The sequence below is a fragment of the Dryobates pubescens genome, chromosome 9 (assembly GCF_014839835.1).
Source record: "Dryobates pubescens isolate bDryPub1 chromosome 9, bDryPub1.pri, whole genome shotgun sequence".
In the NCBI taxonomy this organism is placed as follows: domain Eukaryota; kingdom Metazoa; phylum Chordata; class Aves; order Piciformes; family Picidae; genus Dryobates; species Dryobates pubescens.
This window is the reverse complement of record NC_071620.1, coordinates 36779721-36804382: the sequence shown is the minus strand read 5'-3', so window position 1 is coordinate 36804382 and position 24662 is coordinate 36779721. Positions and strand designations below refer to the sequence as shown.

At 42.2% G+C, this 24662-nt stretch overlaps 1 protein-coding gene across 1 annotated transcript in view; it reads right to left on the bottom strand.

Annotated features, from left to right (window-relative positions):
- Positions 1–24662, bottom strand: part of LOC128897417 (uncharacterized) — a 98196-nt gene that overhangs the window by 42091 nt on the left and 31443 nt on the right. The window contains exons 4-6 of the mRNA XM_054164027.1: positions 13787–14005; positions 9849–10101; positions 3065–3228 (exon numbers count right to left, since the gene is read on the bottom strand). Coding sequence (XP_054020002.1) covers positions 3065–3228; positions 9849–10101; positions 13787–14005 — 636 coding nt within the window. The remainder of the gene's footprint in view (positions 1–3064; positions 3229–9848; positions 10102–13786; positions 14006–24662) is intronic.

Here is a 24662-nt window from a genome sequence, read left to right as displayed (position 1 = left end):
CATCCAACACCATCTAATCAACTAAACCATGGCACCAAGCGCCCCATCCAGTCTCTTCCTAAACACCTCCAGTGATGGTGACTCCACCACCTATAGAGAGCATCTGTCACTCATTTACTGGACAGCCCAGCCCTAACCCTTAACAGTGTGGAAGAGAAATAAGGAGATGTACCAACAGTTTTTCAACTTGGTGTCAGGAGGAGCCTTACCTTCCCCTCTTCAAAGAGGAATACATAGCTTAGGGTCAAGCTCTATATCTTAGCATTTCTGTAATGGAGTAGCAAATACTGATACCAAAATCGGGCAGCCTGCCTCAACATCAGATTAGGGATTTCTATCTCTTGCTTTGCTGCAAATGTTCTTTCTGTACCTTCCCCCCACCCTTAATTTTTTCAAATATTCTTTCTTTTTTGAAGCTGCAGCCCCAAAGATGGCATTTTAGGATCCTCTTATCAAAGGAGGAAAGCAGCTGGGAGATAATCAAGATGTATGTAGTCCTGGAATATGAACAAACTGGCTAAGAAGAAATAATTAAAAAAAGCTCTAAAGTGTGAAATGCAAATCAGTGCAGAGCAGAACACTCAAGTATCCTAAAATATGCTACAGGAAAGAGGATTTTTTTTCAAGTTGGTGTTTTTGTTGTTGTTGTTGTTGTTTAATAAATAACTAAAACTCTTCCTGGTGTAATTGTCCAAATTCCAGTGTCTTCAAAGAGAAATTTGTCTCACTCCCTGGCTCTACAGGAGATGTTCTCTCTACACATTAGATGCATTTTGTGCAAGCATTGACTCACAACTTAGAAGTATCTTATGCTCAGTCGAAAAACTGGCAGGCTGACTGTTCTGTTCCTCTTGGAACAACACTATTCTGTGGTGTTCATCTCAGAAAGTCTAGGTCAGCAATTTGAGTGACTTGCCACTTATCTTGCTAAACAAGGAAAAGACCTCGCCATTTATTTAAGCTCACTAAATGTAACATTCCTATTTCAAATTAAGTAAAATTTAATGCAGTTAAATTACTGTCTCTTTGCTGCCATAAACATTTTCTATATGAAGATTTGAAGCACATGGTTATAAACAATATAATTAACTTTGAATTAATCAAGAATCACGAAGCTTGTCTTCCAGCTTCGTTCCTTTTGCCCAAAAGTACTCAGCCTGCTCCCGTTACCTGCTTTAATTTCTTTTCTTTGGCACAAACCCTAATAAAACACTTCTTGTGTCTTGATGTGACTTCTTCTAAATATGAAAGCAATAATTTGTGTTTCCAATGCAATAAAAAGCAAATCAAAAGCTATTTTCTAGAGATGTGAGCCCCAATATACCTCACAAATGAATTTATTTACCAGAAAGAAGAGAGAACACTGCAATGATTTGCTCTCCAGAGGGAGACCCAAAAATGGACTTCTCCAGAATTTACACCAAGCAAAAGCTGAAGGGAGTTTGAGTGGTGTAAACCAATTTATTACAACTCACTTGAGCCTTCCTCATCCTGTTTTTTTTTTTTAAACAGCTGCAAAAACACACAAAAAATTTTGCTGTTAACATTGAAAATTGTAGATTGTTGAAGCTTTTCTCCAAAGAATATTTCAATACCAGAAAAATCTGAACCAAGCCTAAACCTCCCTTGTGCAGCTTGAGACTGTGTCCTCCTGTTCTGGTGCTGGTTGCCTGGGAGGAGAGACCAGCCCCCACCTGGCTACAACCTCCCTTCAGGTAGTTGTATAACTTTACTCTGCAGAGATTCCAGCATTTAAAATGTTACGTTGTTTGGGGTTTTTTTTTGTTATCAAGCAACTTCAAAGACCTTATGCACTGTAACAGATTTTGTTCCCTTCCCTTTGCTTTTGTATTTTGCCATGAATCATTTTTAAAATGTGTCATACTAAGACAACTTCTTTCCCCTAGTAACATTCCACCCCCCAACCCCTTTATTGGAAAACATTATGGGAAGATTGATCCAGAAGGAAAGGACTCTTTGATGATCATGCACCTGTTCCCCAGACAATGAAGATGTTGGTAATACTCTCATAAAAACCTGCTTTACAAATGTTTTAATTTAAATTAATTTTCCTGAGTAATAAACGACAGCAGCTAAAACTTATGAAGCTATTCGAAACTATTAAGTCAATGATTAAGAAGGCATTAACATCTCAAAAACTAATTAACTAGACTACCAGTACATTGGAGTTGTGTACAGCTTCCAGGAATGCAGGAGCTTTGAACTACTCTGCAGAAATTTAGATTGCCATTTATCTTTTTCTGCCTGCTGCAGTGAAGTTTGTGAAAAAGAGACTGAGGGATGATTCTGTCAGGTGGAGGGTGGATGGGGTGCTGAGCTTCTCTATTCTTACACCTGCCCATATCCTGCCTTTGCATACAGTTTTTTCTTGGTGCTTGCCAGCACTGAATGTTTGTCCCAGTTTGAGCTAGAACAGAACAAATTCTATTTGGCAATTTGACTTTTCATAGAATCAGTGAGGTTGGAAGAGACCTCAAAGATCATCAAGTCCAATCCATCGCCCAAGACCTAATCACAACTAAACTATGGCACCAAGTGCCATGTACAATTCCCTCTTGAACACCTCCAGGGATGGTGACTCCACCACCTCCCTGGGCAGCCCATTCCAATGGCTAACAACTCTCTCTGTAAGCTGCCTCTCCCCAGCCTCGTTGCCCTTCTCTGGACACATTCAAGAGTCTCAATGTCCTTCTTAAATTGAGGGGTCCAGAACTGGACACAGTACTCAAGGTGTGGCTTAACCAGTGCTGAGTACAGGGGCAGAATGACCTCCCTGCTCCTGAGAGCACTTTATGAAGTTAACAACATGTTTTAGTGGTATCAACTGTGAGGAAATAAGTGGTTCCCTCTCTGTTTTGCTGTGCCCACCAAATATCATTGTATTAAGGGTAAGCAGGAGCTAGGCACTTCTTGACTGACTGCAATTCTAGGATATGGCTATGGGACATGAATCTGCCTTTTCTGATGTGACCTTATTTTTTTCAGACTGGAAAAAGAGCTTGAGCCTAAGTTCTTAGGGGAATCATGAGATAAAGGGACTTACCTTAAAAAGTACAGGTACAACAACGCCAATGAGATGATGAACAGGATTGCATAAAGCATCACAGTGATTAAGACACCAGGAATCCCTGACTCCTCTGCTCTTAGAAAGGCCCAGTAGAGTTTTGCAGCATCAGCAATGGGTTTCTCCACACTGTTTCCAAGTCGCTGTCATTGGGATAAAAAAAATAAAGCAACATTAGAAAATATCAAATCAGATCAAACCGAATAGAATAGAATAGAATAGAATAGAATAGAATAGAATAGAATAGAATAGAATAGAATAGAATAGAATAGAATAGAATAGAATAGAATAGAATAGAATTAGAATAGAATTAGAATAGACCAGACCAGGTTGGAAGAGACCTTTGAGATCATCAAGTCCAACCTATCACCTAACACTATCTAATCAACTAAACCATGGCACCAAGCATCCCATCCAGTCTCTTCCTAAACACCTCAAGTGATGGTGACTCCACCACCTCCCTGGGCAGCACATCCCAATGGCAAATCACTCTTTCTATGAAGACCTTCTTCCTAACATCCAGACTAAACCTCCCCTGGTACAGCTTGACACTGTGTCCTCTTGTTCTGGTGCTGGTTGCCTGGGAGAAGAGACCAACCCCCACCTGGCTACAGCCTCTCTTCAGGTAGTTGTGGAGAGCAATAAGGTCTCCCCTGAGCCTCCTCTTCTCCAGACTAAGCAACCCCAGCTCCCTCAGCCTCTCCTCTGAGGGCTGTGCTCCAGACCCCTCACCAACTTTGTTGCCCTTCTCTGGACACGGTCCAGCAAGTCAACATCTTTCCTAAATTGAGGGGCCTAGAACTGGACACAGGACTCAAGGTGTTGACTAACCAGTGCTGAGTACAGGGGCAGAATGACCTCTCTGCTCCTCCTGGCCACACTATTCCTGATCCAGACCAGGATGCCATTGGCCTTCTTGGCCACCTGGGCACACTGCTGGCTCATGTTCAGCCTACTATCAACCAGGTCCCTTTCTGCCTGGCTGCTCTCCAGCCACTCTGACCCCAGCCTGTAGCACTGCATGGGGTTGTTGTGGCCAATGTGTAGAACCTGGCACTTAGATGCATTAAATCTCATGCCCTTGGACTCTGCCCATCTGTCCAGCCTGTCAAGGTCCCTCTGCGGAGCTCTCCTACCCTCTGCCCTTTTGTGTCTACCTATAGACACAAAAGGACTTGGATTTCTCTATCAGGATTTGTCTCTGCCACTCATTCCTGAGGGGCATGTTTTAGAACAGGTTTTAACTGCAATATGTGGGGCACGCAGCTTGAAACTTAGGAGTCTGCCACCCAGAATTTGAAACTTAGCATGACATGTGAACTGAATTATTTTCTGCCTTATTTAAATCAAATTAAAATTTACCTCATAGAGGAGGCTTATTGAACACAACCCTTGTCGGAGTCAAAATACTCAAGGTGAGCTTCTTTAGCACACTTTCAGGAGAAGTGGAAGGAGAAGGCAGCTGAAATTTGCCTTATTTCAATGACCAGAAAGGCATGATTTATTCTGCTGTTTTTAGGAATGCTGAGTGAGCAGAAAACACTTGTGCCAGTGCTGGCCAGTCTCAAAATGACTTGCCCTTGTCAGAAGAAAAATAAACCCTCAGCAAGTTACATTATTTTGTGCATGTTTTGGAGGGTTTACAAGCAGCCATTTTCAGATGCTGTCAGTGTTTGGTACTATCACTGGAAAATAAAAGTGTTTATTGTGTTATCTAAAATGCCAAATGGAAGTACTGGGGTGTCTGCATGTGCTGCTAGCTGACACCTGGGGTAGCTTTTCCACTAGCCTTGCAAACAACAGCATCAGTTAAAGAAGGTATTGGATTCACAAAGCTTCACTGAGACCCAATGAGGTGAGAAAAATGGAGACAGGAACTACAAGTAGATCAACGGGGGTTTTGTGAAGTTTTGCCCAAAGGGGTTGACCTTTTTTCAGTGCAAAAGAGACAAGTTCCCCTTTATGAAGCTGTATTTTAATTTATGCACATGCGTTATCAAGTCTGTCTGCAGCATTTTAAGTCAGAAAATCAGATGTTCCCTTCAGTCCCCACTCCTAGTTTCCAGTCCCTCCAGTTTGGGAAACCACAAAGAACAGCCGAAAACATTGAATAACCAACAAGCATCAGCATTATTTTACAATATAGCTCATTGAATTCCTTTCTTTCCTGTGGAAAAATAAAGACATAATGAGACCAATACCTTTGAAGAGATCTGACTGTAACATACTCCCAAATGCTGTAGTGGAATTCAAGGCACCTCTTCACTGTGCAATGTAGCAACGGCAAGTTATATCATCAATAGCTTCTTCAAAAGTACATATCTGACATAGACCCTAAGTAATTATGCTCTTAATAGTTTAAATTCAACTCCTTTGTAAATGAATAAACAGGTATAGCTATTTCCATTCCATTGAAGCTGGAATTAATCCTTTGGCATACTAAATATTGGCAAAAACTGATATTCATAGAACAAAAATCCTCATTCAGTTGCGAGTAAGGTGGTTCATGTATCTTTACAAAGATTTACAAAGAATCCTGAAGGCTTTGTAGCACTTCATATTTCACCATACTTCCAGGAAACCACAGAAAAATGCTCTCAAAAATTTCATTAATTTCCTCTTTTTGGTTTTGGTTTTTTTTTTTTTCTTTCTATCTCTAGTTCTTAGGAGCTAGCTACTGTATTGACATATTATTGCCCTCTGCTGGATCAATCCAGAAGAATTCAGCTACAGATCATGGGGCTTCTACCAAGCAGAGCTACAACAAATTCCTCTCTTCACAGACTCACACAGAATCACCAAGGTTGGAAGAGACCTCAAATCCCCTTTTTCCTTTTAAAGTGACGTGAGTGACAAGCCATGTCCACATTAAATCACCTGGACAGATTTTGCAAGTCTGTGAAACTGCATCACCAAAAGAAGAAAAAAAAACTAAAAACCCACTATTTATCATTCACAGAGGGAGCCTGTGAAATTCAGGCTTCAAGAAACCTGCTCCTTTCTGAGCAACTTGGCTGGATTAAGCCCTAGAAAGAGTCAAATCTTTCTCCCTGTTTTTCTACCACCTTTGCAATGACATGTAAATTAAAGAGAAGGCAGTTAGTCCAACGATGAGTTGTACAAGGACTGAGATTCTTGAGTGCACTTCTGCTCTCTCTCCACCACTTGTAATGCTGTTATGGAAATTACAAGTCCCATGATGGTAATGGCATATAGACCAGTCACTAATTCAGACCTGTCTGTAGACTTAAAATAAACAAACAAAACCAGCCAAACAAAAAACTAACTAAAGGAAATATATTACAATATATTATCTCCTACTTCTGTTTGATGTCCATGTTCTACCTCCTTGCAAAAGAAAAAAAGCTGCCTGCCTCCACCATTTTCTCACCAGAGAGACTGTCTACCAAGGACAATCCTCTGCACAGCAGTCACGTCCTCACATCCCTCCAGAGACACAAAAGTCTATTTGAATAGCAAATAAGAATAAATTTCTCTCTCATCCAAGCAGTTCTTTCTGGCTGGGTAAAAATAGAGTCAAGCAAAGAGATTGTATTTATCTTTCTGTGGCTCTCAAAAGCATGATCCAAGCAAGGTGACTTCACTTGAAATGGTTTCAATAGTATCTGTCAATATCTATCTTTGGTACCTTTCTGTTATGGGTTTAAGATTGGGATGTCTTAACCATAGAGATAGAAGTCCTCCAATGGGCTACACAGTCTAGAAGATGGACACAGGAAAGTGTAATCTTTGTTATTTCGTTCCCATCAGCCTGCACCCCTATATAAATGGACACTATTGTCAGTTCTGCCCCTTTTCATAGAATCATAGGATTGATAATGTTGGAAAAGACCTTAATGATCATCAAGTCCAACCTGTCACCCAATACCTCATGACTACTAAACCATGGCTTCAAGTGCCACATCCAATCCCTTTTTGAACACCTCCAGGGATGATGACTCAACCACCTCTCTGGGCAGCCCATTCCAATGGCTAACAACTCTCTCTGTGAAGAACTTTCTCCTCACCTTGACCCTAAACCTCCCCTGGTGCAGCTTGAGGCTGTGTCTCCCTCTCCTTGCTCCCAGCACAGACCCTTTTTCTCTTGCAGGGGAGGTTTGCAGCCTTCTGCAGCCTTGGCAATGATAATTCGTAGCTGTAAAACGTGGGCCTAGGTTGGGGGGGGAACAGGGAGGTATGGGAGGGGTATAGGAGGTATGAGAGGGAGCATTGAGGCTTGATGTTTGGCCTTGCTGGGGGGAAGGTTTTGGAAGGTGTCAGCCAAGTGACGTTTTGGTAAGCCCAGGTTGGAGAACTGGGCCAAGGCTAAATTTGAATGGGTGTGTTTTGTATCTGTGTGTATGTTTGTGAATAGCATTTCCATTTAACAATTTCAATTCTCTGGAGCGGTTTTGTTCCACTCCTCTGGGGGGAGGTAAAAGAGCTCTGTGTCCACTCAACCCAAGACAATATCACACCACAGAGTGATGCTCATGTGAGCACTTTGCAATCTCTAATGTTTTTTATGATGACACATATCCACATGGCCAAAGGGATGGTGCTCTCTGCATTTTACAAGCTACAGAGAGACCAAGTGATCGGTTCTGGGAAACCTCTGGCAGAACCACAACTAAAATTGCATTCTCCAAAATCACAGGAAAGCTTTTTACCCCTGGAACACCCTTCCACAAGCTGGTAGCAAATCAATACACGTTTGACAGAGCATCTTGAACTATGAGCTGAAGCCCTCCAAATATGCAACTGGCTCTCTAGTCTTCCCTAAATAAGAAAAAAAATGAAATTAGTCAACAGAAGAGCCATTGTCTCTAGGGGTATCTGTCATCTTTCATGAGTATTAAAGCCATTTAGGATACTAAAATACATTCTATCACTAAAATAACTTGTATTACCACAACAAAACATTTTCAAAATGCTTGATCTAAAATAGATTGGCAAGTAAATCTGAAATAGCTGCTGAAAGAATGCCAGGGGGGAAAGGAAAAATTACAAATGCAATAAAGAAAACACATGTAAGAGCTAGAGTTTCACTTTGGCAAGGATGCTCACAGTATATTGTGTAATTTTTTGAACAAATGAGTTTCTACCAAAGATAACCTTGGTGGCTAAGATCACCAGATTTTCAGTGTGAAGCACAGAGAGTGAGAGAGAGAGGGAGAGAGAGAGAGAGAGGGAGAGAGAGAGAGAGAGAGAGAGGGAGAGAGAGAGAGAGGGGTGTTTTTGTAATGGTGTAATGAAAATTTTAGTTACTTTCTGGGTATCTCACGTGTCCTGCTGACCAAGCATAAAAAAGCCCTATTTGCAATGGATAATGAATCCAATCTGACTGTATTTTAGCCTGGAGAAGAGGAGGCTCTGGGGAGACCTTATTGCTCTCTACAGCTACCTGAAGGGAGGTTATAGACAGGCAGGGGCTGGTCTCTTCTCCCAGGCAACCAGCACCAGAACAAGAGAACAGAGTCTCAAGCTGTGCCAGGAGAGGTTTAGGCTGGATGTTAGGAAGAAATTCTTCATAGAGAGAGTGATTGGCCATTGGAATGGGCTGCCTGGGGAGGTGGTGGAGTCACCATCATTGGAGGTGTTTAGGAAGAGACTTGATGGGGTGCTTGGTGCCATGGTTTAGCTGATTAGATGGTGTTGGATGGTGGGTTGGATGTGATGACCTCAAAGGTCTCTTCCAGCCTGGCTAATTCTATTCTATTCTAATAGAAAAATAAACAGTGGGTTGTCCAAGCAAAAAGTACAATGTGTTGCCACATGCTTAAAATACTGCAATTAGCTCCCAAGTGAGCAGCAATTTAATTTCTTGAATATTTTAATTTTCATTTTCAAGGGCACCACAATAGGAAACACCATGTGGAAGTTCAGATTTTTAATAGGACTTCTTAAAAGCACAGCACAGGATCGTGGATGAAGAGCTGAGAGGCCTGAGAAAACCTGATCCACAACAAGGACTGTGGATTGCTGTTTGATCTGGCGTGACCAACAGAAAGAAAGATGTCTTGAAAAGGCAGACAAGAGCAGAGCAAGAACAATACCATAATCACAGAAGAGCTCTCAGCACGCTATGCCCATCAGAATCACCCTGTATCACCTACAAAGTGAGAGCCAGATCTGAAACACGTGCTCTGGGAAGCTGGGTGTTACCTTGGATGTGGTAAATGTCCCAAGTTGCCAAAGTAGGGATGGGCTACACACCACACAGCTATGCACAGAGAGAGCTGGGAGCTTTGTTCTCATGATTTTACATATGATGAAGCTCTTTCCTTAAAGATATCTTTCAATCACACAAGTCTTTTTAGGTGTGTCAGCACATTATATTACCCACCCTGTATATCAGAGAAGTCCACAACAGCCTCTAGTTTTGTTCATTTTTCCTGTTCCAGTGCTTAGAAAAAAGTCTGAAGCACTAATAATAATCAGGACTGCTCATTAATCCATCTCCACTAACATCCAAAATTGAAGTAATCCTTTTCAAAGCAGATGCAATCATTCCAGTGGTGGATTTCCTTTCTTCTCTCCATATATGGCTTGTGCAGTGCTCTTAATTTTATGCAGAAACGCAGTGACTCCATTAGATGGGAATTTTGTTAATAAAAAGGTAATGTATAACATTATTATTTAATTTCTTTTTAACTTTCATGTTCCATTGCCAGGGGTGGAATTTCATATCTTTCAGTGATTCACTGAATAAAACAAACTTCTACGTCAAGGTCTCATGTCCAAGTTATTTTAAGTGACTTACCCCCAGGAGTGAATCCACTACAAACACTGCCAAGGGGTCTAGCAGTGTCCAGAGTCCCATAGCTATGATAAACTTTGACAAGAAGGAAGGGAATGAGTCAAACAGCTGCTGACAGCCCCATCTGATCAGGACCATAAGCAGCAGCCCAGCGTTCAGGGTTAGGGGTCCCACCGCAACCATGACCAATTCTTCACTGGTCTGCAGTAAGGAGTTCTGGTAGCACAGTTCAACAGTGTGAGGGAAAAGCTGAAATCTGTGAATAAGAAAAATGAAAGAGTTTGTCTGTGCTCCTGGGAAAACCATTAGAAAAAAAGAACCATGCATACAGCATGTTGCTTTGTGAAGTTGCAGCCCTGTCTTGGTCACAACTCTCTAACCATAAACTGTACAAAGCTGCTCAACAAAATTGTTCCTCCTCCTCCTGCCTCCATGTCCTCTGATTGCCTCTGATTCCCAGTCCAGGCCCTTGAAACTGTGCATGCAGGGTTCTAGGAAGACCTTAGCTCCCAGAATTGGAATGGGCTGCCCAGGGAGGTGGTGGGGTCAATGCCCCTGAAGGTGTTTAAGGAAAGACTGCATGAGGCACTTAGTGCCATGGTCTAGTTGATTAGTTAGGGTTGGGTGATCAGTTGGACTTGATGAACTTGGAGGTCTCTTACAACCTGGTTCTGTGATTCTGTGAACATGAGCACAGGCCTCAGGAGCTCAGCCCTCTCTGCCTACTCATCCTTTTTTGACACTGTACAAAGCAAAAAATATGATACCAAAGACACAGCTTTTAGCATCCCTAATGTGACTGGAAATGTCATATCGCTACCGTGGGATAATGGAACTTGCAAAGCTCACATAATGAGAAGATTTGGTGGCACTGTAGGAGACAGGAGATGCATGGTTTGGAGAGCTACATATAGATGCTGAAATTCATGGCAAAAATCATCCAGGTCTATCAACATCCCTTAAATTCTGCTCTTAACTAAGGGCAAAGCAGTTTGATTCTCTCTTTGGTACTAACTCATGAGTGCTACTATGTATTTGGTGGGACTAGATAGTGCTCTCAACTTGATCTTACGTTTTACAGGCACACAGCTACAGATTGGGATGCTGATCCAGGGCATCTTGGCCTGAGAACATTATCCTTTATCTAGCTGACTGCCTGGGACAGCTGTGATTAGTGGCTTTGAACATGACCACTGTTCTCTCACACATTGCTTCCTTCTGTTGTGTTTCCTTTGCTTTCACAGACTCTTGATGCTTGGCCTCCCAGAAGTTTTAATGCCAGCTGGCTGAACCCGCCTGGGCTGTGCAAGGCCAGAAGGGACACATGACTGGCTTTGCATTAAGATCTAGAAGAACACCTTAACAACACTCTCCAGAATCTGCTCAGACACCATGTTCACATTTTAGCCAATAATCCCAGTATCATAGCAGGCATAAAGGTCATAGAGTTTCATGATACTGGCTCCTGATGAGTCCCTAGTGAGGCCATGTCTGGAGTACTATCTCCAGTTCTGGGCTCCCCAGTTGAAGAGAAAGAAGGAACTACTGGAAAGACTCTAGCAGAGGATTATGAAGATGATGAGGGGGCCGGAGTAGCTCTCTTTAAAGAAAAGAATGGAAGACCTGGTGCTGTTTAGCCTGCAGAAAACTGAGAGGGGATCTTACCAATGCCTAAAGGGCAGGGGTCAAGAGGATGGGTCCAGACTCTATTTAGTGGTACCCAGTGAGAGAACAAGGGGCAACGAGGCACAAATTGGAATGCAGGAGGTCCCATTCTTTTCCCAAAGGAAAAAACACTTATTTCCTTTGTAGGTGTCAGAGCACTGAAACAGGCTGCCCAGAGACATTGTGGAATGTCCTTTGTAGGGGAGATTCAACACCTGAGTGCAGTCCTGGGTAGCCTTTGCCCAGTGAAGCCACGTCAGCAAGGGGCTTGAACTAACTGATCTGGAGAAGAGGAGGCTCAGGTGAGACGTTATTGATGTCTACAACTACCTGAAGGGTGGTTGTGGCCAGGAGGAGGTTGGTCTCTTCTCTCAGGCAGCCAGCACCAGAACAAGAGGACACAGTCTCAAGCTGTGCCAGAGGAAGTTTAGGCTCAAGGTGAGGAGAAAGTTCTTCACTGAGAGAGTTGTTAGCCATTGGAATGGGCTGCCCAGGGAGGTGGTGGAGTCACCATCCCTGGAGGTGTTCAAGAGGAGATTGGACGTGGCACTTGGTGCCATGGTTTAGTCATGAGGTCTGTGGTGACAGGTTGGACATGATGATCTTTGAGGTCTCTTCCAATCTGGGTGATTCTGTGATTCAGAGGTCCCTTCCAACTCCTAGCATTCTGTGGTTTTGTAATTTGAAGGGACAAACAAACCACAAAAATCTGTTGGAAAAATCTTCCCTTCCTTAAGCATGCCTTTTTGCTCTGTAAACCCTTTGCTCTACCCCACAGAAACTTATGGAGACCCAAATATGTAGCACATTGTGACTGATTATTTTTTTATTCCATGGCAAGTAATGGCAAGTAATGACTTTCCTGGAACTCTCTGAAGAGCTACAATTCCCAAGCTAAAGTCAATGTATCATATAGTTAAAATATGTCAACTCACTGCAGTCCTCACGGTGAAGCTGATATATCAAAGGGAAATTCTTCAAAGTATTTTACTCATAGATCACTTTGGTAACATCAAATATGATTTAAATGCTTCTTCAGTTTTGCACACATCTTAGGCATTTTTAAATACTTGAAGCAAGATGATAAATTATTCTTGGGGAAGTTGCATAACCTGCTGGGTATCTCAGGAGGGGGGAGGAGTAGATATGACACAAGGTGCAGAAATGGACAGATCCTGTTCTGAGTTGAAAATAAGTATTTTTAACACCTTCTCCTTTCTGTTAAGAGTCACATTTACACATCAGATCATCTGGAGTCTGGATTATGTGGTCATTTATCAACTAATATCTGCAAATGCTCCTATCAGGGCTTGCATGCAGGGCCCTTAGCATGAGTTTATCCATTCTCTTTGTAGTGCAAGGGAAATGCTTTGAATCATGCTCTTTGTATTAGGAATAGAATAGAATAGAATAGAATAGAATAGAATAGAATAGAATAGAATAGAATAGACCAGACCTGGTTGGAAGAGACCTTCAAGATCATTGCATCCTACCCATCATCCAACACCATCTATTCAACTAAACCATGCAACCAAGCACCCCATCAAGTCTCCTCCTAAACACCTCCAGTGATGGTGACTCCACCACCTCCCTGGGCAGCACATCCCAATGGCAAATCACACTCTCTATGAAGAATTTCTTCCTAACATCTAGCCTAAACCTCCCCTGGCACAGCTTGAGACTGTGTCCTCTTGTTCTGGTGCTGGTTGCTTGGGAGAAGAGACCAACCCCCACCTGTCTATAACCTCCCTTCAGGTAGTTGTAGAGAGCAATAAGGTCTCCCCTGAGCCTCCTCTTCTCCAGGCTAAGCAACCCGAGCTCCCTCAGCCTCTCCTCATAGGGCTGTGCTCCAAACCCCTCCCCAGCTTTGTTGCCCTTCTCTGGACATGCTCCAGCAAGTCAACCTCCTTCCTAAACTGAGGGGCTCAGAACTGGACTGAGGACTCAAGGTGTGGACTAACCAGTGCTGACTACAGGGGCAGAATGACCTCCCTGCTCCTCCTGGCCACACTGTTCCTGATACAGGCCAGGATGCCATTAGCCTTCTTGGCCACCTGGGCACACTGCAGGCTCATGTTCAGCCTTCCTTCAGTCAGCACCCCCAGGTCCCTCTCTGCCTGGCCACTCTCCAGCCACTCTGACCCCAGCCTGTAGCACTGCATGGGGTTGCTGTGGCCAATGTGCAGAACCCGGCACTTGGATGTGTTCAGTCTCATGCTGTTGGATTCTGCCCATCTGTCCAGCCTGGAAGAGTATGAAGAAAAAGTGTGACTTACTTTGTAACAGGAACTGAGATGGTCTGAAGGAAGAGCCACTGGCTCAAATAATGTAGGTAAAGCCTCACAAACCAAAGTAAAATCACCAGCAGCATGAGCAGCCAGAAGTCCCCAGAGTGCCAGCGTATGGTCCCCAGCTCAGAGAAGGCTGCGTAGATTATGAAATGGAAACGCTCAACAACTTGTCTGGCCAGCTTCACTTCAGCAACAGAGTGGCAACTGTAAATATATGGAAATAAAACAAAGAGTCATTTGGGAAAAAACCCCAAACATATAATAGCAGTTGCTGAAGCAACATAGAGTCCTGTCGTGCAGATAACCATGGCAAAGGTTCTGATCAGAACTTTTGATTGACTGATGCATCTGACTGACACATAAACAGCTTTTTTCCATTGCAGTCTGGGCAATAAGTGGCTACCTCCCAGAAATCACGCCTCTGCTTTTATAGAGAAAACAACAACAAACCCCTCAACCACATCTTTAAGCCAAGTCTTTTAAAGTCTTTTGCTTTATTGTCAATTTTCTCACAAATTGCTCCCTGAGAAGCACTTTATCACTTATTTTCCTTCTAAGAAAATTGTGAAAGAATTGTCATATTTGTACTGAAAAAGCCTTGATTTTATTGAAGAACATGAGCAGCTTTTTGATGTTTGGGTGAGAGAACTTCAGACAAATGTTTCAATGGGCTAGAACTCCTCTTTACACTGCTTTCAAGTGAAAGAAAAAATAGAAAGGAACTTGTACAGTACAGAATCCTGCTACTGAGCGTGGTGTTGTTTGCCTGTGCTGCTCCAAAAGGGGGAAGGAAAAAAAAAAGAGACACAGAGATGCAGCTTTGGCATTATGTTTCCAAGGAACTGGAGTCTCTAAGCTGATTCAAAGCTGAAAAGACAGTGGCTTCTTTGACCTTTTGAAACTTCTAACTGCTACGCTTATTTACACTGCTTTCAATGACTAAGCAGCTGAGATGCACATCTCTGGGACTAAATACAATGTCATCATGTTCAAACTGTTATTTATGTTGATTAAGGCTTCTGAAAGTTCAGGAATACACAGATCTGGGTGTGGTTTTTTTTGTGGAAGCAGGCATGCTGGCTTTTAAAAGCAGAGCCTACGACAGGAGAAAAAGTGACAGCAATACTTGCACTGCATTTTCCTGCCTACACACACGGGTCTCTTCAATAGCTGTGTACATTTCTTTCTCCAGCAGTCCCAAAGAGGGTTGTGAATAGCACAGGAGAAACATAAAAGAAGTTTGCTTTTGGTGTAGGTTTGAGCAGGGGAAATAAAAACCCTGAATGTGCCAGCCACAGGTCTCAGTTTTGGGATCAGCTTTGGCATCACATTACTCCTGATCCTCAGTATTGAGAAGGATGCATGTGTAGAAGGCATGTTGTCAGCCAGCCCCTTTTCTCATGAGATATCCAGTTGGTTGAAGAGCATGAGGGGAAGCTTTCAGGAAGACATCACAAAAAGTAGGGTTTGGGTCATTAAGAAGCCTCAAGTAGCAAACCTTCTTACAGAAGCATCTTTTGGCCTAAGACAGGTAATCCTTGCAGTGACTATAGGTTGATCTGTCAGGGGTTTTGAAGAGCTTATTGAGACACTGCAGTCCACTTTGCTTATACCATAATCAGTCACAAAGTCCTACTTCACAGACTCAGGGCCACATCATGAATCACCTTCCTCATACTGTAATTATTTACCCACAGCAGCCTACAGGAACATGACAACACATTTCATTAACATCATGAAATCATAGTCTAGGCTTGTGTGAGAAAGAGACAAAGAAAAATGTACAATAAGAAATCTACTTGACTGTGGTATTATACTACAATGACCATGTACTACATTTTATTTTTTTATGAAGAAAATTTTGTCCTCTATAATAACATCATCAAAATCTAGTGTTACATTATTCACTTCTTGAGGAGAGTTACTAAGGCCAGAGTAGCCACACAGTTATTGTAGCTACACCAAACAGTTTGCTGTTTGTGCAAAAAAGACAGAAGAAAAAGCAAACCCAACCTTAGTTCATAATACTCTTCTCATCCCTCATCAAACAGGCAGAATTACACAGATGTCCCACCCAGCCTCACCCATGACAGAAATCCACATCCTACAGGGATCTCTGCCAATCTTCATCTCTGTGCTAAGAGCATGAGTAACCACGTTTGCCACAAAAGCCTGGATTTAGATCACCCCCTTATTTCATCTAAGAGTCATTTGCTATTGGATTATACGGGCTCAATTTACTCAATGAAGCTACCTCCAAACAAGTAGCACCAGAGCGAAACATTCACTATACAAATCCTTCCTCCTACCCAGCACACAGATTGAGAAGGAGAGCACGCAGCCCAGAGTGCTGGAAACACCTTTTTTTATTCACAGCAGTCCTGGAGCCCCACAAACACTGAGAAATGCTAGTGACCAAAACACTGGGTGGGGAAAGTGAGGTAAGTACTTCCTCAGAGAAGCAGGATCTTTTGAGGTCCTTCTCAACCACTGTGATTCTGTAATCTGGCAATCAGTACTTTCACAAGCAATTTGTAAATACCCTCACTCCAGCTCACTAACTCATTGTGTGAAAGCTGCTTGTGTAAGAACACCATGCAAAATGTGGCTTTCAAACGTCCCTAAGGCTTAGGGAGCTATAAAAATACTCAGCTTGTGCCTTCATCATTCCATTGCTCCCCAGCCTATTTCCACTTTCAACAGGTCCAAAGAGAGCTAGTGTCTCCACCTGTGAGCCATGTAATTCCTGCTGAGACAATGGCTCTCTCAGCCATGGGAATCAAACTACTAAATGAATTTACAGAGGTAAGTAGAGAAATTCAGAGGGTATTTGCTGTTATCAAAGAGTAGAAGCCTTCCACTGACAATGACCCTGCTTAAACTAGCAGGACAGCATCTCCCAGGCAACCAGCAACACAACAGGAGGACACAGTCTCAAGCTGCACCAGGGGAAGTTTAGGCTTGAGGTGAGGAAGAAGTTCTTCCCAGAAACAGTAATTGGCCAGTTCAATGTGCTGCCCAGGGAAGTGGTGGAGTCACCATCCCTGGAGGTGTTCAAAAAGGGATTGGACGCGGCACTTGGTGCCATGGTTTTGTAGCCACGAGGTCTTGGGTAACAGGTTGGACTTGAGGATCTTTGAGGTCTTTTCCAACCTTACTGATTCTATGATGCTATGAAACTAGTGGAAAATACAGAAGACCCAGTGACTCAGTCCCGACCTATAACTGGAATCACTTTATCTAGTTTAAAACAAATTCAGTGGGCCCCATCTTACTTGTAAGTTAGAGCAAACTGTCCCTGGATTCTCATTAATCACACTGTAAGGCTGGTTAGTGGTTGTCACTTCAAAACGCTGGCCTTAAATCTCCTATAAAATTTTTTGAAGAAAGGAAGAGGCAGAAACACGAAATGAAATGCACCAAACAAGTGGAAACAGCCCCTTTAAATATTTTTAGCTGGTGCTACTAGCAAAAGCTTGTGGGTGGAGTGACAGTGCTGGCAGATACAGTTTTCAGAAGAGATTTATGTAAAGTTGCTCTAGGGCAGAGAGCACGAGCATTACCTTTCAAAAACAAAACAACCCCTCCACCCACAAAACACCCAAATCTCAACCCTTGGGTGAAAACTATATAAAGCTCCAAATGAGAAGCCACTTGAGCAATGGATTTATCCATGATTCCTTGGATTACTGGTAAGTAATTTGGCTGAATGTTTCTGTTCTAGGGCATTAGTTTTGCATTTTTCTTTGCAAAATGCTGCAGCAACAAATAGCAGAGCCCAAATTACCATAAAAGCAGGTCAATTATTTCAATGGAAATTGTTCAGAAGGAAAGAAACGATGCACAGATTCTCTTAAGCTACACTTGATGATGATGACAGGAAAGTAATGGCTGATAGAAGGCAGTGTGTACTGTTGGGTGACAGCTTTGCTGCTGACAAACTGTGGTGAACATTTATACGAGGCACTGCAAGACTGGCACTTACAGCTGAATGGCGGGGGGGAGATTGTGTGGATTCTCAGCCAATGCAACCCTGCTTACTCCAGAGCTACACTGGTATATACCAGCTGTGGCATTCAGGATCTGGTCCTGAACATATTTATTACTTACATTGCATAAAATAAAGGAAAATAAACGTTTTATGTTACTCGTGCAGTCAGAGATTTAAAAAGCAAATGCAGACACAAACGACTTTATGCAAATTGATTTTAGGGAGCTACAGTCCTCACAGCTCAAGAATCTGTGCAATGCCTTTACTCAGTTTATGAATGAAAAAGACCCCTCCCCATCATCACTGCAAATGGCAGGAATTTTAAGCTTAGCCATAAAGTCATTTATGGTTTTTCAACAGTAATGAAAATGCAGAAGATGTTGCCCAGTGTTCCTACAATGAAATGCTTTCACTTCCAGTTAAGAGCCTCACCTGTATCTGAAGGCACAGATCTGAATCTGAAGATGCAGAATGTAAATAGTCTTCAGATTGTTTTAAGTAATCAGAAGATATTTTAAATAACCTGGAGCTTATTTAAAAATGATGCATTCATACACTCAGCCCTTAAAATGGAAGCCAGTTAAAAGTAACACGGACGAAGCACGAGGCAGAAGAGAATCTGGCTCATTCCACTGAGCACAACATAAACATACATATGAAACATGTAATTTTATTATCATTAGATGGATTTGATTATTATTCCTTTTGCACAATATTTTTTTTCCCTTTATAGATCTCATGTTGCATTACAAAGAAATTGCCTTTATCCCAGGCCGTCTGGTGATGATACAAATGACTTTGCCCAATAAGCCAACGGCAGAGCTGTGAACTGAACTCTGCTGAGTTACAGTCCATTATTCTATCCACTGGATTCCTAATAAAATATTACTTTTTTGTTTATTTGTATGCAAAATGAATATACCCAGGGAAAACATTTGCCATGGATTAAAGAACTTCCCCCCCACCCCCATCTCTTTTTAGTACACATTTAGTGCTTCATATTCAGTTTGCAAGCCCCAAGAAAACAGGTATCACAGTTATAGAGGCTATCTAGGGTCTATGTGCTTTAAGAGAGAATACAGTATACAGAATTAACCAGGTTGGAAAAGACCTTTGAGATCATTGAGTCCAACCCAACACCATCTAATCAACTAAGCCATGGTACTAAGTGCCTCATCCAATCTCCTTTTAAACACTTCCAGTGATGGTGACTCCACCACCTCCCTGGGCAGCCCATTCCAATAACCAATCACTCTTTCTGGGAAGAATTTCTTCCTAACATCCAGCCTAAACCTCCCCTGGTGCAGCTTGAGACTGTGTCTTCTCATTCTGTCACAGGTTGCCTGGGAGAAGAGACTGACCCTCACCTGGCTACAACCACCAGTGGTGGCAAAAGACCTGAAGGGTCGTGAGTTAATTTCTTAACACAAGTGCTTGTAGGAGAAGTAGATCTCCAGCTTGCTGAAAAATCTAGACTCATGGTACAGAAGGAAGTCCTGGCAGGTTTATTTTTCAGGTGCACCTGTGGTAGGAGAGAGAAAGAAAAAAAAAAAGAGAGAAAGAAGTTGCCAGAAGCATGTAAAATCCAAAGGCAGGCTTTAGGAATGAAACATCTTTGCAAAGCAGGAAAAAATAGGCAGCCAGTGACTGCAATAATTGGTTTGGGTTGCTTCAAAGCACATGACACAGGTATGTGAGTGCACCTGGCAACACCCACACTGCCACACCAACTTGGGGAGGAGGGCAACAGCAGACAAGTTCCTTTCCAATGACCAGGCTGTGCCAACTCATGAGGAAATGGCCAGTAGGCAGCAGGCTCTGGATCAGCCACAGCCCAGGTGTGTTTGCATCATGTGCATAGCCAGGAGCCAGAACAAACACATCAGTTGAACTTCTTCCACAACCAGCTCACGCCAAGAAGCTCATGGGCATACATGCTGGCAGAGCTATTGCCTTGGAGGGATGACTACCTCCTTCCATACTGAGGAATGGACACTGTGGGCCAGTGGGCCAAGATGTGTTCATTAAAAAGGAGCAGAAGAAAGTGCTGACAGCCTCCTATTCCTCTGGATGCATCTGTGCTAGCTTCAAAATACAGCACCTTGAATACAGTGTTCTTACTACAAGAAGGACATTGGGGTGCTGGAGCATGTCCAAAGAAGGGCAACAAAGCTGCTGAGAGGACTAGAGAACAAATCCTATGAGGAGCAGCTGAGGGAATAAGAGCTATTTAGTCTGGAGAAAAGGCAGCTCAGGACAGACCTTCTCACTCCCTACAACTACCTGAAAGGAGGTTGTAGTGAGGGGTCAGTCTCTTCTCCCAGGTAACAAGCAACAGGATGAGAGGAAATGGCCTCAAGTTGCACCAGGGGAGGTTTAGGTCGTATATCAAGATAAATTTCTTCCTTAAAATGGCTGTCAAGACCTAGAACAGGCTGCCTAGGGAAGTGGTGAAGTCACCATTCTTTGAGAGATTTAAAAGATGTGTAGATGTGGTACTGAGGGACACGGTTTAGTGGTGACCTGGCAGTGTTCTGTTAACAGTTGGACTTGATGATCTTAAAGGTCTCTTCCAACCAAAACGATTCTGTGATTGTATGATTCCATTAAGTGTTTATGACAACAGAATATTGGCAAACAGCAGCAGATTCCTGTCCTCAGCAGTCCCCTTACTGCCTTTGGCTAACTAAAAATTTCCTGAGGGAATTAAGTGAGACATTTGCAAGAAGAGATTTCTTACCAAGCTGAGAAAGAAGCATAAGAGGAAGAAAGCATCCCAAAATTGAAGCAGAGTGGCAATAGTGCTGGAGGACAGTGTGGTTCCTTGTAGAAAGCTGGCAGAGCTTTGCACATTTCAGCTTTGAGCAGCATCTGACAATGACAAAGCAAAAAATGACAAAACCCCCCACATTATTATCGCCAAGCCTGCAGTTTAGGTAGGCAACTAAAACTTTGCCTATTTCATGCTTAACTGCATTTTCATGAGCCCTTTGGCTTGGCACAACTGCCTGGAAATCTTGCAAGAACAGATTTTGTTAAAATATTCCAGTCTGTCTGGTTCCAGCTCTGGATGGGAACAAACATGAAACGAGGAAACTCAAGTGCAGCCTTCAGAACTTTGAAGCAGCTCTGGTTTATATTTCATTCAAGAACGGAACAAAAGGCAGCGGACAGCTTCTGTTATTCATTCTCATGACATGACTAGGCCAGTCAAGAAGCAAAAGAAAGCATGTAACTCCTCCTCCCCTGCTTCTTATCCTTTGACTGCTTTAAGCAAGGCAATGAATGAATAAGAAAAAAATCACCACTTGGGTGTAGGAGGATGTGAGATGTCAGTGGAAATGCAGATCTCAGAAACAGTACTATCCATCAAGCTTTCTACCAGTAAATAAGTACAAATCCTCAGCCCTGTACATGAGCAATAGAACAGAGTTTAGGACCTGGAGAAGAATCTTACAGGTCAATCAGAGGGAGGTTGTAGACAGGCGGGGGCTAGTCTCTTCTCCCACGCAACCAGCACCAGAACAAGAGGACACAGTCTCAAGCTGCACCAGGGGAAGTTCAGACTTGATGTTAGGAAGAAATTGGCATGGGCTTCCCAGGGAGGTGGTGGAGTCACCATCATTGGAGGTGTTCAGGAGGAGACTTGACAGAGTGCTTGGTTTTGTTGATCAGATGGTGTTGGATGATAGGATGGACATGATGATCTTGAAGGTCTCTTCCAACCTGGTCTGGTCTGGTCTGGTCTGATCTATTCTATTCTATTCTATTCTATTCTATTCTATTCTATTCTATTCTATTCTATTCTATTCTAAATACACCTTCAAGATCATCTCAGTTAAAAATAATGATGATGGGCTAAAATATCTATAGAAACTCAGGAGAATCAAGGTTAAAAAAAACCATTATTTATGTTAATAGTAGCAGCATACCCTGCCCAGGAGAAAAATAAATGCTTGTATGTGTAGGTAGCACTGCTTAAGCTAAGAGAGTCCCCCGTACCTGATGCATGGAATGGTTTCTACCTTGACACAGAAAACATCCCCAAGGACATTTGCTCTGTTTGGAGGAAAAAATGTAATCTTCCTCCTGACCAAATACATATCTACTTCTGAGAGCCACTAGACACTCAAACACCATCTGTGAGCTGTGCATTCATCTGTAACACACCAATTTAGCTGGCAGGCCATTGGGACACAAGACTCTGAAGTTGCCAAGTTAAAATGGCAATCTACTACCAGCCAAAACTCCACCAAGCAAACAGGTGAGGCTTCCAGTGAACGTCGTAGCAGAGAGCAATGAAGCTTCAAAATAAGAAACAGCCTTGTGGTGTGATGGGGGGGAAAAAAAGAAAAAGAAAAGGAAAAGAAAAATAAATAGCTTCGATCTTTTCCATCCTGGACTTAATTAGCAGCAGCATCACACTAGGAGCATGGGTCTGTACAGCTAGAATCAAACTGCCAGCTTCCTTCAGTGAGAACTGACAGACTTGTGGCTGCACTGGACAGAGAGGTCAGGACACACATCCTACATTTCAGAAATACCTTATGCTGCACAGTCATGAAGCTTTTCATACAAATACAGACGAGTCATAAGCTAAAGCCTCTTTACTTCTTTGTTTGCATCTGGTTTTCACAGCAACACACTGAAGCAGGAAAAGGAACTTCTACTTGCTTCCATTTTTCCTTTGCCACAGTTAAGTTATATGCATGTGAAGATGCTGAAGGTGGGATTGTTAAACTGAATGCACTATTTGCTTCATGGGCAGATTTACAATAGCCATGGACCATAGGAATGGGTGGGTATAAAAATGAAAGGGGGAAAAAGACATCTAATATATGGCTGCAGATTGTAGGTAAAAAGGCTTCTAGAAGACCAGTAGTGTTATGCCAGTCAGACTGCTAGAAGGTTCTCTATAACCTGAAAAAAAAAAAAGACCTTTCCTTTTCCATAGCAAATTCTACAAGGAAGAACTAAGCAGGCAAAACAGGTGGAATCTGAGAGAACAATGGGACATGCATTTAAAGCATGTTTGATGCTAGGAATGAAATTTTCACTTGATATTAATTATCTTCTTTTAGTTAACATGATTTTGGGCACATTAAAGTTTGACAGAGGAACAGCAATCCATGAAAAGTGTGAAGTATGATGTGACCCAAGTAATGCCAGCTAGAATGGAGCCAGACATAAATCCTTGCAGATTTAAACACGACCACGTAAGGCAATTCAAGGAACTGCAAAGAAAATGTAGCACATGGGAAAAGAAATCTCACAAACAGAAAATTGCCTGAAATATTTAGAGCTGCTACAAGGTGTAGTTTGTCCAAATATAGCTGGAATGAACCATTTGGGAAGAAGTCTTCCTCAAGGATTTAAAAGAAAGAGAACAGTCCCAGGTTAGAGTAGATGACTGATGTTGTAACACTGCATTGTAACAAATGGTTTTGCTTTAATAAAACCTGCTTTCTGAAAGGCAAAAAAAAAATAATCTATGTTAGGCCAGATTAATTAAATCTTTAAGAGCCTTAGGAAATAAGGGGAAAAAAAAAAAAACAACCAAAAAGGAAGAAAGGAAAAAGAAGAGAAGAAAGTTAGAATACTATTATATTCAAAATATTATTAAGCAGTTATCAAGATGACAAAACAGATACTGTGCAGATATCTTAAATTCAATTACCTTATGAAAAAACACAGCTATAAAAAAAGAAAATGTTAAACTGAAATCTTTTTAAAGATCTTTATAAACACCACTGAAATTATGGTGGAAATTATCCACACAATTCAGTCAAACAAAATGCATCACATAATAACAGTATTAACTTCTTCTTTTCAGTTTAATGCTATGTTATTATATTTAGCTGCCTATTTGAGAAAGTAATTTGTGTTGATAGCTCTGGAGAAAAACCAAGCATTAAAGGACTAATTTAATTCCTTCTGAGCTATGTTCAATTCAAAAATATTTCTTTCAGAATGTCCCAGTACTGCAGAATCTGACTAGAAATCCACCTTGAACTGTGTGCACTTTGACTAACTCTCTCCCCAAGGCAAAATGATCCTGCATTCAGCAGGGTTTTATCCCGGTCTTCTAAAGGACTTACAGAGAATGTACCTGATATAACTGGACCAGAATGTCAACCATGATAGAAATTATGATCAAGACATGGAGGATACATAATGAGAACCTTATCTATTTTACAGTGGGCTGCTATTGGTAGGGGAGTACCTTTAGGGGGTTGTTTACAGAAATCAGGTCTCCTGCCTTTGGGGAGTGGGGGGGGCGGGGGATAGGAAAAAAAGAGGGGGGAAAAAAAGAAAGAAAGAAAATAAAAAGAAAGAAATCTGTGATGTCTTGTGCAGTGCTCTCCTCCCCACTTGTTATACTAGATGACATAATGGATACTAGCTGTGTTTAAGGTGTTCAAGTAGTGTTATAATCGTCTGCTTGGCTGCCTTTGGAAAGAAGTCCCACAAATTTGCTTTCAACACACAGTCATGTCTTTATTCCTCTGGTTCCACAGCACAGAGTGGGAATTAAAAAAATTGCCACAGCTTGTTTCTCAAAAAATCAATGTGTGATTGCTAGCTGCACTGGGATGTGGAGGGTATACCCTTATCAGAGACAATCTCTAGATAACATACTCTCCTCTATCGCCCATAGCTGCGTGTAAGACACAGCAAGACAAATTCAGGCTTCCTTTTCTGTTGGTGTCATCTATTGATCCAATGAAGGGCTCTTCATGTGAAATTCCCTCCCCAAAGGGGACATTTATTACGAGAAGTAAACCTTTCTGCCTGGTGTTAAGAAATCCCCAAACTTCCTGCTAATTACTGTGCAGTATCATGGTAATGTATCACTCTAAGTGTTAAAAA